This window comes from Miscanthus floridulus, chromosome 1 (genome assembly GCF_019320115.1).
Source record: "Miscanthus floridulus cultivar M001 chromosome 1, ASM1932011v1, whole genome shotgun sequence".
Classification (NCBI taxonomy): Eukaryota; Viridiplantae; Streptophyta; class Magnoliopsida; order Poales; family Poaceae; genus Miscanthus; species Miscanthus floridulus.
In genome coordinates this window covers 108366081-108380353 of record NC_089580.1, presented here as the reverse complement: position 1 = coordinate 108380353, position 14273 = coordinate 108366081, and the positions used below count along the sequence as shown (strand labels likewise).

At 46.3% G+C, this 14273-nt stretch overlaps 2 protein-coding genes across 12 annotated transcripts; one reads left to right on the top strand and one right to left on the bottom strand.

The window, feature by feature from the left end:
* Positions 1 to 925: 925 nt before the first annotated feature.
* On the bottom strand, positions 926 to 4422 carry LOC136490815 (uncharacterized). Of its 11 annotated transcripts, none has more exons than XM_066487023.1 (8): positions 3836 to 4422; positions 3329 to 3429; positions 2961 to 3227; positions 2521 to 2570; positions 2094 to 2168; positions 1952 to 1974; positions 1321 to 1387; positions 926 to 1157 (listed from the first exon to the last, which is right to left on the bottom strand). In XM_066487023.1, the coding sequence occupies exons 1-3, from the start codon at positions 4118 to 4120 to the stop codon at positions 3215 to 3217; spliced, it is 399 nt and encodes a 132-aa protein (XP_066343120.1). In that variant the 5' UTR covers positions 4121 to 4422; the 3' UTR covers positions 926 to 1157; positions 1321 to 1387; positions 1952 to 1974; positions 2094 to 2168; positions 2521 to 2570; positions 2961 to 3214. The 11 variants fall into 11 exon arrangements, 10 of the variants coding, with proteins under 10 accessions (XP_066343120.1, XP_066343129.1, XP_066343126.1 ...); XM_066487032.1 differs by lacking the exon at positions 1952 to 1974 and having other exon boundaries at positions 2914 to 3050; positions 3135 to 3227; XM_066487029.1 differs by lacking the exon at positions 1952 to 1974 and having other exon boundaries at positions 2952 to 3050; positions 3135 to 3227.
* A 386-nt stretch (positions 4423 to 4808) lies between these two features.
* On the top strand, positions 4809 to 6044 carry LOC136461158 (uncharacterized). Its single transcript, XM_066460579.1, has 3 exons — positions 4809 to 4821; positions 4913 to 5288; positions 5660 to 6044. The coding sequence occupies exons 1-3, from the start codon at positions 4809 to 4811 to the stop codon at positions 6042 to 6044; spliced, it is 774 nt and encodes a 257-aa protein (XP_066316676.1).
* Positions 6045 to 14273: the final 8229 nt, after the last annotated feature.

Genomic DNA, 14273 nt, shown 5'->3' with positions numbered 1-14273 from the left:
TCAAATCTCAATCACCTCATTATACTCTTGCTCTCCTTGGCACTCTAAAAGGTGTTTCTCAGCTGTTGAAATAGACAAGAGTACTCCCTTGAATGGATAAAGTATTTATACCCCCTCATTCAAAATAGACTGTTATGTGACTGTGTCAGCACTCTGCAGGATGACCAGACGCTTCGGTTAAAGTGACAGGAAGCTCCGGTCAATTCTCCCCGCCAATGAGCCGTTAAGTTGTGACCGGACTCGTCCGACAACGAAAACTACTGTTCAACGTCCGGTCAATAACCGAAACCTGACCAGCGTCCGGTCAGCACTAACCGAACACGTCCGATCAAGATTCTCCCTCTTAGGAACCTTACTGGAGTTGACCGAATTCTAGCACCCAGCGTCCGGTCACATTTCACTCAGCGTTCGGTCGCATCCATACGACTTCACTTGATCAAATGAACTAATCAGACTCTATTGTCAGCATCCGATCACACCGAGACCAGCGTCCGATCAACATTTAACCCTCCATTCACTTCCAACTCAAAATCACATGTAAGTAAAGTTTGCTCCAATTGATCTTAGGGCTACTTAGGAGCTACCTAATGCTAGATTTGACAAGTGTGTACCACACTTAACCCACTAGACTCACCTAGGTCAAGCTACTAGTCCATACCCCCTTAATAGTATGACCAAAGAAAAAACAAAGTCCTAAACTACTCTAAGTGTCTCTTCAACACCAAACAACATTTAGAACTAGTCCATCCTTAACCTTATCGTCCATCCTTTGAAAACCGAAACAATTTTCATCGTAGGGGCATGACAACCATGATTGCCCAATCAATTGTCATTACCATGACCTAACTTAATTGCATCTGAGAAGATAAAAAAAAATGTAGTCAAAAGAAAATACAACAGTTGTGGATCAATGAGAAGCTGGAACAGAGAGAGAACTAAGATTAGGACTACACATGCGGGTGTTTAGCAAGAAGCAGCAACATCCATAAATATAGGACCAGAACTCTTCAGTGAGCCATCAAGGCCAGCTTTCAACATACAAACGAAAAATATGAAGCATGTTTTCCTATCACTGCTGCAATCCGCTACAGATCATGAAATAAGCACCTTCAAATAGTGCTGCATGTGGATATAGTATTGTTGTATCAAGCCAATCACTGTATCAATAAAACAAAAAGTTATAACTCTACAAATCAGGCAATGATCACCATCAAATAAAAAATTACCCTTTTTCAATTCATATTCAGAGGAAGACATTAATGACCAGCAACACGGAAACTGGAAATATGAGATGCTAGCGTGAACTGGGAGCTTTCTAACCTTTGTTTAGGAAACAACACATGGTGCGATAGTATAGAACAGAAAGCCAAACATGATACCGGGACATCTGGCCAAAGGAAATAAAAAGGCATCAAGACAGAAATGGAAATCAAGCGAACGAACCTAAGCAAATAAAGCTGTCAGCAATTTTCAGAAAAGGAACCTAGGAGGAGGAGGCAACAACGGCATAAGCATAGCTGCCACTAGATGTATGTTTCATATGATATGTGATCCACTGAACGAAATCGATGCTAAATTTGTAGATGGCTAGTTCATGGCAAGTCTATATATTAAACATAGGAGTAAGAAAAATGAATAACACATCAAGTTACATGTACAGGTAATAATTGCCTAAATCTCATTGAGTAACATCTAAGAAGTTTCCTTTTGTTCACGTTAATAACCTGATTAGGCTCATTAAAATATGTTTCCTGCCTCAATTCGGAACACAGGAAAACATATTTTTACCAAGGGAAACTAAACATAGTTTAGCTATCAGTCCGTGTCACCCCACACGTGGGGAAAAAGGTCGTGTGGATCCTTATGGGCAATATATACCGATTATTAGCCATTGAAAGGCACCAAAAAATAATTCTAATGAATTCAAATTTATTTTACACAAGAACTTTACCCCCTCCTGATCAAGATCAACACCTACAAGTAGCAACAGTTATAAGATCAACACGTGTGGTAGAGACACACCACCAGGCACCACGCCACACATCTAAAAAGGCAGGAAGGAAGATAGACCAGGCATAAGCAAAGGAACTCACCAACACACCTTCCAATGTTATCAGTCTGCACAGAAGGATTTGCTAGAAAAACAACCACTCCTCTTAATTGACTCCCTTCACCACACAGCACAGAGGAAACAAGCATCAGGAACCATGAAACAGAGGCAAGATATTCGAAAACCCCGAAGAGCACAAGATTGCGCAAGAAATAAGCAGAACAAGGGATTTCTTGGTGGCAACATGGCCCAAAAGGACTTATGTCTTGCAGCAACAGATGCAGAAAGGAAATCAAAGTTTTTCTTGTTTGCAATGTAATCCTTTAAAGCAGGAAAAAAACACAGAAGAAGCACAAGAGCAACCAAAAGGCAAAAAAATATAAGCTATAAAGGTGACCATTTTTTTTAGTCCAGGTACGAAACCAACATATGGAGAACTAAAATGGAATAGGAAATGGATACAGGCTTACCAGGCACCAATCTCTGTGGTACAATAACTCTGATTTCCCTAACCTATACACTGCACAAGACAAGGCAGGAATGTAAAATTTAATTGGAGATCAAAGCACCAAGACAGAAAAACCAAAAATAAAATAATACAACCAAGAAAGTGATGTATGTTACTATATCTATATATGTGTAGACATATATGCAGGTACATAAGCTGCAACTAAGAAAGTGATGAAAAAACTATCAATCTTGCATTAGCTCCTATAAGGAAACCAAATAAATAGCTCAAAAACTGTAGTACGTGTACATGTCTCAGGCAATGGATAGTTGAAATTCTGAAAACGATATATACAACATTACTGATGTAAGATTATAGAGGGTCCAAATGATCATGGAGGTAGCACACTACTCACTATGAACTGGAAAAGCTAATAGGAAAAGGCTGGCTAACCACTGTCACCTCAGGTTACTGATTGGACAGTGAACTGCAACGAACAGAGTAGTTAGCCCCAGATGACCTCAAGAAGGAACTTGTATAAGGGCATGGAACCTGCAATGCAAAGAAATATGGCACTGCACTGAACAAAGGCATGGAACCTAAATTGTGGAGTAGCAAAAGCAATAAAAGATCTACCAAAATGCACTCGTCTGTGGCAATTGTCGTTCCCTGACGTCTCATTGTGCAACCCAAAAAAGTGGAGTAGAAATTTAGCACTAATGCATGGTCCTGCTCCAAAGAACAGAAAGTCAGCAAAGCCATGTACAGAGCAGGTTATAACAAATAGGCTGCACCAAAATTGTGAACCCATAATAAATTGTATACTTCACCATGAACTGAATCTAGGTACTCCATAACAATGGGTGCCAAAGCACATCCTGTGGCATAGCATGAAGGTAAAGAACTTCACAACATGATGTACTATGCAGCACTGGTTGTCGAGTAAGCACAAAGGGCACATGCATGTAAACAATAAAGGCACCATTAGCAGTTAGAGGGAAAAAACATCTTACATAGAACATGTATTCTAAAGAATAGAAAAGAAAAATAAAGCTGTCTTGGAGCATCCAAAAAAAACTTTTGAGCATGAAGCATCCAAAAATTTTCATTAGCCCAATAGTGAACTCATTAATTGTTCGAAGAGGATACATGATAAGAGCCAGCATCTTTGGAACGTATACCACCACAACAGGTGAAAAAGAAATCATGAACCTATGAATGCTTGCCACTACAATAATACTCAAATTGCCAGCTGAAGACATTAGGCATTGCTGCTGCAATATTTTTTTTGAGCAATACATTTTCTCCGAATCGAAAAAAAAAAGAAAGGAAATTACCTTGGTTGACCTGAACTTGATTTCAGCAGGGTAATCGAAGGAGGCGAGGGAACCCTTGGTGAGGCCATTGGAGCCCATGAGCAGGACCAAGAGCCGCATGTAGGCCCGCCACGGGTTCACCATGTACTTCACCATAAAACCCTGCAGGCGTATCGGCGCCAGGTACGCGAACCCCTGCGCGAACGTGAAGTACCAGCAGCGTGGGGAGGGGGGAGAGGCGGAGGACGACGCGAGGGAGAAGCGGAGGAGGCAGAGCCTGGCACGAGGAAGAACCGCTGTCATCATCAGAGACGAGGTGGCCCCGGCACGGCCACAGCCGGAGCGCCACCCCTCGCTGCCGTCGGCTCCTCAGGAGGGCACTTGCTGTGCCGCCCCCTTCGGGGCCGGCATGCCCTTGGGCGGGCTGCCGTGGGGGCCCCGCCGTTGGAGGGCGGAGGGCGGCGTGGGGGAGCTGGGAGAGGTGGAGGACGGCGCGACGGAGGAGCCGAGGAGGCAGAGGGCGGCGCGAGCGAGGAGCGCGGAGTCGTCGATGCGGGAGGAAGAAGCGGAGGAGACGACGGCAGGGAGAAGCGGCAAGATATTTTCTGTTGAGCCAGTCATGTACCGACGTGTGGGCCATGTGGGGGGGGGGGGGGGGGGAGGGAGGGGGGTTTAAAGTCAAATCTGCATCGTTAAAACAAGATCAGATGCTGTAAATTGTCTTTGCTACCGTGGATGCCCTGAGAGGTCGCCGAGCTTCGGAAGAAATTTATTTATTTATTTATCTTGCCATCTTTGCATTGAGTTCAGATCAAAGTAAAAACAAATGCGAGAGGCAGCGGAGACCCCGAAGTGAAATCTTGCACGAACATTGGAGGCAGACAATGCAAGCTGCACCCAGGTATACACAAAAGTACAAAGTGCATGCAACAATGTAATAATCAATGCAACAACCATGGTCGAGCTAGCTCACTAATACTATACTATCCGTATGATGCATGGATGTAGTAAGCCTGCGTGTGGAATGATATGTATATCAGAGAGCGCGCAGTAGTACAGCAAGAATCTTCTAAGCAGACGAAGCGTCGAGGAGTTAAGGTGGGCACGTAGTAGCAGCTGAGTCGACGACGACGACGACGACGGAGAAGAAAGGCGGCGTCATCATGCGGGTGCACGTCGCGGTGGTGTGCTCTGCAGTGGGCTTCCTCGGCTTCGTCATCCTCATCCTCGGAGTCGCCGGGGAGGCCGCCACTGCGCAGGCCTACGTCTGGGGGCCTTATGACGATGGCAGCGACGGAAAGTGTCAGTACCGCAGCACGCCGGCGCTGGCCTGTGGCATCGTCGCGGCGCTGCTGGCGATCACGGCTCAGGTCGTGGTCACCGCCACCGGCCTCTGCTGCGGGTGCTGCCGGACATGGGAGGTACCAACGGAGACAAGGCGCATCGTCGGCATCGTCCTCTCCGCCGTCTCATGGTACGTATACGCACGTGTATTAGTTACCTCCGTCCACGCTTTGGTATTTTAAGGTGCATATCTTTTATTATATACAGAGACATAATATATATCTAGATGCATAGAAAAAGTTATAAATCTAGAAAAGCTAAGACGTCTCGTAATTTGGAATGAACGATGTTTTGGGAAGCTATATATTTATATGCAAATCAGTTAACTTTCCATCCTCTATTAGTAAATTAAACTAAAGCATGTTTTGTCCACACCGATTTTTTTTCTATCACGTGTTTATATATCAAGCCATAAATAAAACGGTGTGTTTTCCGCATTTATATTTTCCATTTCAGTTAAAACTGATACGGAGTTATGCACATCCATACTCTATATTGCAGGATAACTGTGCTTCTAGTGGTGGCACTGTTTATCGCGGGCGCTGCGCTTAATGTGGACCAAGAGAGACAACCCGACGCCGACGGCCATTGCTACCGCGCCCCAGGTAGCTCACTGTTCGCAGCAGCGACAGTCCTGACTGTCGCCGCCACAGGCATGCAGATCGCGTCCTACATCCTGCTCCAAGTGACGACGACGCCCACAAGCTCCACCAAGCCCCCAATGGCAACGCAGCAGCCGGAGTTGGCCATGGGGCAGCCGGTGGTGGAGCCTGAACCGCAGCAAACTGCAGAGGAGGTGGTTGCGGTCGCAGTCAGTGGCCAGAAGCCGTCGCCGCCTTCGGCTCCTGTACCGTCTCAAGCCACAGAACCTGCATCCCAAGTTTGAAGCTTGGAACCTATGGAAGGACGTTTAATTTGCTTCAGGTGTTCATTCATAATAAAAAAAACATGATGCCAACTTCTATGTATGTTATCGTGTTGCCAGGTTCTATATATGTGCGATATATGCATGGTTTGTTTGTTCAGAATCAGTGAGGATTTTTGTATGGTGTTGTTCGATATAGGATGATAAAAAACATACGTGGGCAAAAAGCACTCTTTTTAAAACATTCGTAGGCTCCCGCGTCGCTCCCAAAGGGGTGACTCGGGCGGCGGCACTCCCGTCTGTGGCCAGCTCCCTCCCGCAGGGCCCTCTAGCCTCACCACCGCCGGAGTAGCCCGCTGGACCTAGGTAGCCACGAGGAGGGCGGCGGCGGGTCCTTCTCTGTTGGAGCTGTGGGATTTATCGGAGCAGTGTGGCATCGGCGTAGTGGGCTGAGGCGCGCGGGCTCCCAAAGCTGCAGGGGCGTTGCTCCAGATCTCCTGCGGCCCTAGGGATGGTGGTGGAACTCCGGCGGACAGATCCAGTTCTCCCCTAGCCGGATCTGCGAGGGGCGGCCGGATTTGGTGGGGGCTACGGGTGGACAGTGGGCGCTGAGGGCGGCCCCCTAGCAGCCTGATCTGACACTCCTGGGGTCGGATCTAGTGCTTCTGAGGTGGCAGCGGTGTGTGGCGCCGACGTTGGAGACGGAGGCCGGCGTCGGCTTCGGGGACGGCGACGGCTTGCTGCAGGCATGGTGGCTTGGTTGCTAGCAACGGATTATGGCACCTAGACCTGCTTGATAGCGGCTAGTGCAGTGCAGGATGAAAGGATTAAGATGCTCAAGACAGTGGTGAATCGGGCTAATTCTAAATTTTTACAATAATTAAGTCCTACACTTAGCCCATTTCATCTCTTGTGCCTAGAATATGTTTCTATTGTTCTCCTGCACAAAAGTTTTACACCCTAGGTTCCAATCCTACTCTAGCATGACAATTCTAGGAATGTAAAGACATAAAATGAATTGCTCAAATGTAAATGCTCAAAGTAAAGAGAGGGAAAGGAACACAACGATGTTTTTCCGAGGTATCAGAGAGTCGTCACTCCTCCCTAGTCCTCGTTGGAGCACCCGTGCAAGGGTGTAGCTCCCCCTTGATCCGCGCAAGGATCAAGTGCTCTCTACAGGCTAATTCTTTGACACTCCGTCACGGTGAATCGTCCACAACCGCTTACAACATGACTTGGGTCATCCATAAGCTCCGTCGGATGATCACTAAGCTCCCAATCACCACCAAGCCGTCTAGGTGATGGAGATCACCAAGAGTAACAAGTACAAACTCTCACTTGACCAAGACAAGCCTAATGAGAAGGGTGGATGCACACTTGCTACTCCCTATGCACTAATGAGGTCATTAATCTTGGATTATCAAATCTCAATCATCTTACTAGGCTCTTGCTCTCCTTTGCACTTCAAAGGTGTTTCTCAGCTGAACAAATGGGCAAGATACCTCCTATGGATGACTGGAGTAAGTATTTATACCCTCTCATTCAAAACATAAAGTTTGGAGGCTGAGTCACCACTCTGTGGGCTGACCGGACGCTTCGGTTAGGGTGACCGGATGCTCTGGTCAGTTATGCCCGCCACTGTGTGAGAGAGAGCAGTTAAGCTCTGACCGAACTCTAACCAGCATCCGGTCAGCACCAACCGGACGTGTCCGGTCAAGAAAAGTCCATTCTGGAACCTTACTGGAGTCGACCGAACGCAGGCACCCCAGCGTCCGGTGCTTCTTCACTCAGCGTCCGGTCAGTACCAGACGACTACAGTTGATCAAATGAGCTGACCGGACTCACCCTCCAGCGTTCGGTCACAACCAGATCAGCGTCCGGTTAGTCATTTAACCCTCCATTCACTTCCAACTCAAAATCCTATGTAAATGAAATTGACTCCAATTGATCTTAGTGCTATTCCTGAGCTACCTAGTGCTATGTTTGACAAGTGCGCACCACACCTAATCCATTAGACTCACCCAAATGAAGCTACTAGTCCATACCATACCCCCCTTAATAGTATGGCCAAAGGAAAAACAAAGTCCTAAACTACTCTAAGTGTCTCTCCAACACCAAACGACACTTAGAACTAGTCCGTCCTTAACCTTGCCATCCATCCTTTGAAAACTGAAATGATTTCCATCGACAGGGGCATGACAACCATGATTGCCCAATCAATTTCTATTACCATGATCTAACTTAAAATTGCTTCTGCAAAACACACGTTAGTCATAGTAATCTTGTGTCGTCATTAATCACCAAAACCCAACTAGAGGCCTAGATGCTTCCACAGGATAATGTTGGTTGACAGCGCTAGCGCTAGTGGAGACATGTTTGCATCTGCAAGAATAGTGTGGCGTCTTCATGGTGATGGCATTGGTGACGATGAAAGGTCCTAATAACTAGAGGGGGGGGGTGAATAGCCTATTAAAAAATTTCTACAACAACACTTAACAAACCGGTTAGACAATTATGAGGCAAAGCGAGTGTTGCGCTAGCCTACTAAAAATGCAAGCCACCTACCACAATTCTAGTTTATATAGTTTCAATCCACACAATAACTATATCACTACACTAAGTTAGTGTGCTCTCAAAAGGCTAACTAAAGAGTCACACTAACCAAACTAATAAGCTCTCACAACTAGCTACACTAAAGAGCTTGACAACTAGTTTGCGGTAATGTAGATAGTGAGCGAGATAGTTATACCACCATATTAAGGAGTGAACCAATCAATCACAAGGATGAATACCAATGAAAACCAATCACCTCGGAATCAAATGATGAACACACTGATTTTTACCGAGGTTCACTTGCTTGCTGGCAAGCTACTCCTCGTTGTGGCGATTCACTCACTTGGAGGTTCACGCGCTAATTGACATCACACGCCAAACCCTCAATAGGGTGCTGCACAACCAACACAAGATGAGGATCACACAAGCCACGAGCAATCCATTAGAGTACCTTTTGGCTTTCTGCCAGGGAAAGGTCAAGAACCCATCACAATCACCACGATCAGAGCCAGAGACAATCACCAACCTCTGCTCAATGATCCTCGCTGCTCCAAGCCATCTAGGTGGCGGCAACCACCAAGAGTGAAAGGTCCTAATGGCTAGAGGGAGGGTGAATAGCCTAATAAAAATTTCTACAACAACACTTAACAAAATGGTTAGACTATTATGAGGCGAAGCAAGTGTTGCGCTAGCCTACTCAAAATGCAAGCCACCTACCACAATTCTAGTTTAGATAGTATCTTTTTACACAATAGCTATGACACTACTCTATGTTAGTATGCTCTCAAAGGCTAACTAAAGAGCCACACTAACCAAGCAAATAAGCTCTCACAACTAGCTACACTAAAGAGCTTGTCAACTAGTTTGCGGTAAAGTAAAGAGAGTGATCAAGAAAGTTATACCGACGTGTAGAAGGATGAACCAATCAATCACAAGGATGAATAACAATGAAAACCAATCACCTCAGAATCAATGATGAACACAATGATTTTTTACCAAGGTTCACTTGCTTACCGGCAAGCTAGTCCTCGTTGTGGCGATTCACTCACTTGGAGGTTCACGTGCTAATTGGCTTCACCTGCCAGACCCTCAATAGGGTGCCGCACAACCAACACAAGATAAGGATCACACAAGCCATGAGCAATCCACTAGAGTACCTTTTGGCGCTCCATCGTGGAAAGGTCAAGAACCCCTCACAATCACCACGATCGGAGCCGGAGACAATCACCAACCTCTGCTCAATGATCCTCGCTGCTCCAAGCCATCTAGGTGGCGGCAACCACCAAGAGTAACAAGCAAAATTCGCAGCGAAACACAAACACCAAGTGCCTCTAGATGCAATCACTCAAGCAATGCACTTGGATTCACTCCCAATCTTACTATGATGATAAATCAATGATAGAGATGAGTGGGAGGACTTTGGCTTAGCTCACAAGGTTGCTATGTCAATGAAAATGGCCAAAAATTATGAGCTACAGCCGGCCATGGGGCTTAAATAGAAGCCCCCCACAAAATAGAGCCGTTATACCCCTTCACTGGGCATAACACGGGCGGACCGGACGCTCCGGTCCAACTGATCGGACGCTGCTCCTCAGCATCCGGTTGCCCAATGGCGTCCACGTGTCTCCTACGTTCAACAGTGAACGTTTGATCTCAATGGTCGACATGTTGATCGGACGCTCCGACAGAGCTGACCGGACGCTGGACCCTCAGCGCCCGATCGTTTATAGTAAGGGTCCAAAACATGTTTTTACCGACCGGACGCGTCCGGTCATGCTTGACCGAACATGTTCGGTCATGCTTGACCGGACACAGCCCAGCGTCCGGTGCTTAACCCTAATTACTGTGCCGACCGACCACTCGACCAGACGTAGCCCTTCAGCGTCCGGTCGCAGAGCGACCCAGCGTCCGATCAGTTGACCGACGCAAGTATCATTGCGACCAACTCCATTTCACATCTAACTTCTCCATCCTTGCTCAAATGTGCCAACCACCAAGTGTATCACCTTGTGCACATGTGTTAGCATATTTTCACAAACATTTTCAAGGGTGTTAGCACTCCACTAGATCCTAAATGCATATGCAATGAGTTAGAGCATCTAGTGGCACTTTGATAACCGCATTCCGATATGAGTTTTACCCCTCTTAATAGTATGGCTATCAAACCTAAATGTGATCATATTCTCTAAGTGTCTTGATCACCAAAACAAAATAGCTCCTACAAGTTATACTTTTGCCTTGAGCTTTTTGTTTTTTCTCTTTCTTCTTTTCAAGTTTAAGCCCTTGATCATTGCCATGCCATCACCATTGTCATGTTATGATCTTCATTAGCTTCTCCACTTGAAGTGTGCTACCTATCTCATGATCACTTGATAAACTAGGTTAGCACTTAGGGTTTCATCAATTCACCAAAACCAAACTAGAGCTTTCAAAGAGTAACAAGCGAATCCCACAGCGAAGCACGAACACCAAGTGCCTCTAGATGCAAACACTCAAGCAATGCACTTGGATTCTCTGCCAATCTCACAAAGATGATGAATCAATGATGGAGATGAGTGGGAGGGCTTTGGTTAAGCTAACAAGGTTGCTATGTCAATACAAATGGCCAAGAGAGTGAGCTTAAGCTAGCCATGGGGCTTAAATAGAAGCCCCCACAAAATAGAGCCGTTGTACCCTTTCACTGGGCACAACACGGGGTGACCGGACGCTCCGGTCATATTGACCGGACGCTGGACCTCAGCGTCTGGTCACGCGATGCATGCCACGTGTCCCCTCTCTTTAAATGTTGATCGCTCGATCTCAACGGTCAAGTGACAACCGGACGCAGCAACTCAAAGTGACCGAACGCTGAACCCCAGCGTCCGATCATTTCCAGTAAGCATCCAGAGATGACTTTTCATGACCGAACGTGTTTGACCAAACACAGCCAGTGTCCGGTCAGTTACCTACAACACTGTGTGTTGCCACGTCAATAGGACCGGACGCAGCCTTCCAGCATCCGGTCAGTTTATGACCCAGCGTCCGGTCAGAGACCGACGCTGTGCGCCCTCAGCTGCCACTGACCGGACGCACCGGTCCAACCGAGAACAGCGTTCGGTCACTTACAGTGACCTCTGTCTTTTCTGTCTAGGGCGCTGGTGGCACCATCGGACTGTCCTCACACTACGGGCGGACACTCCGCTGGTGAAGTTCCTATCCCTTACTCAAATATGCCAACCACCAAGTGTATCACCTTGTGCACATGTGTTAGCATATTTTCACAAACATTTTTAAGGGTGTTAGCACTCCACTAGATCCTAAATGCATATACAATGAGTTAGAGCATCTAGTGGCACTTTGATAACCGCATTTCGATACGAGTTTCACCCCTCTTAATAGTACGGCTATCGAACCTAAATGTGATCACACTCTCTAAGTGTCTTGATCACCAAAACAAAATAGCTCCTACCATTTATACCTTTGCCTTGAGTCTTTTGTTTTTCTCTTTCTTCTTTTCAAGTCCAGGCGCTTGATCATCACCATGGCATCACCATCATCATGTCATGGTCTTCATTTGCTTCATCACTTGGAATGTGCTACCTATCTCATGATCACTTGAAAAACTAGGTTAGCACTTAGGGTTTCATCAATTCACCAAAACCAAACTAGAGCTTTCAGACGACCAATCTTGGAGTTGGATGGAAGGTTTGGTGGTGGCGTCTTCGATGCTCGCATGTTGCGGCCGTTGGGCACCTTCATGAGGCGTTTTGCTGGGGTTGGTGACTTTAGGTTGGCTACGGTTATCTTTAACCAGTGTCACAGCGGCTGGCCACGTATGCCTGCGGTCGGTTCTTTGTGTCTGCGATAACTTTTAGAAGGCAACTCTTGGCGGACAAGAACATGGAAACGGTGCTTTGACATCTTATGTGTGGTGTCACGAGACTATCTTGGCTCATGCAGCAACATGGTGTGGTAACCCGAGATGTTTTGGTGCTTGGCGAGATGGCAGCGGCTGTGAGGCTGGCGCCACATTATCGAATCACACTTGCCGTGACTCGGTTGTTATGGCTGCGACATCTCGTTGGTGGCGGCTCACTTCAGTTACATCCATGCTTTGGGCTTGTGGTTTAGGGTGGGGCATCTGGAGAAATCCTTGCTTGGCTACGCTCATGCTGACAATGATGACGCCTGTGGGTGTCGTGGACCTCGGTGGAGGCATTGTCATGTACCTCAGTGGGGTTCTTTTCCTAGTTGAAAAACCCATACCAGTATTCCGGTTGGCTTTGTCGGCGTTTGCGGATGCCGTTTCCTCCATGGAGGCATCGCTTAGTGAACCCCTTGGTGGTTGTTGCTGCAATAGGTAGGGTGGCCTTTGGTTTTGAGGGCAGCTTTGATTGTGGTGGTTTTGTCATGCCATTGCTAGAGTCGTGTGTTGGTTTTCGGTGGTGCTGTTGTACAACGTATGCTGTTTTCTTTTATGTACTTGTCTACTCTGCCTTTATTAATACATAGACCGGAGGTTTAATTTGCTGGCTTCTCTTAAAAAAAGATATAGGATGATTCTATGACATTGTTGGTATTAGATTTGTCAGGACTACCTAGCTCTCTTAAAGAACATGTTACTGCTTCAATTTTTTTAATCATAATACCATGTACACTATGAAGGACTGAACAAACACATCTTCATCAAGATTAACAAAGACATCATAGGAATGCGAGTCAATATAATGGTGGGTTCTGCATGGCACGATCGGTTTTTGGCCCCTGTGGACTACCGGGCGCAGTAGAAGCCGAGGACGCGGCGCGATGCAGCAATGGATCTGGCCCAACTCGCTATACCCACGAGCCAGCGCCCCCTAGGGCCCAGGTCCACTGGAGGCCACAACATATTAAGATCTTAGACCTAACTCAACTCAAAAGACTAGTCTAATAGGCGAGGGTTGTCCCTGCCTTATATGTTGTGCTTCTCCAACATCAATTACCGATGTGGGACTAAATCTAACGTCGTAACCTGAAGTGAATGCAGGGCATCGAGTCGTTGACTGAATGAGCGCTCACATCACGTAAATGGGCCTCCTGCCCAGCGTGAAATATAGTGAAAAAGTAGAAAAAAAAAGATTCAACCTTGAGACCTCTTATATAACAGGTGAGTAGAATACCATTGGGATCCCATCTATGTTCCAGACATCATCCCAATTATCTAGGGATCATGATCCCCTCTACGAACCAATAGTTCTGAAGAGGTATACCCCTACAAAACAGGAACTTAAAATTATTGAACCATGTCCAACGTTCCTGGTACCTTACATAGCGGGGACTTTGTGACTGTGCCATAGATGTCTTGCTCTTGACGGACACTTCGTCTATTAATGAAAGAATAACACCATTAAAAATACTACCATGCGTGTATGTTCTTTTTTAGAACGTGCAACTCATGTTTTTTCATTATCCTTTAAGCGAGAGGAGAAAAGGTCAAATTACTAATCTCATCCACTAGATTATTAATTACTCCCTTCATTCCAAAAAAAAAAAAAGTTGTTGATACTCAAAAGTTTCAAAGGTGGATTTTGGGCACCTCAATAAGTTCTTGATATCATGGACGTTCGCTACCGCCTCAGGAGCACTGACTTGCTTCCCAGCCACCATTGTTTACTCCCAAAATGCCATGATCCGCTGACGCAGCACTGATGATACATGTTTTTTTTATGATGACAACAC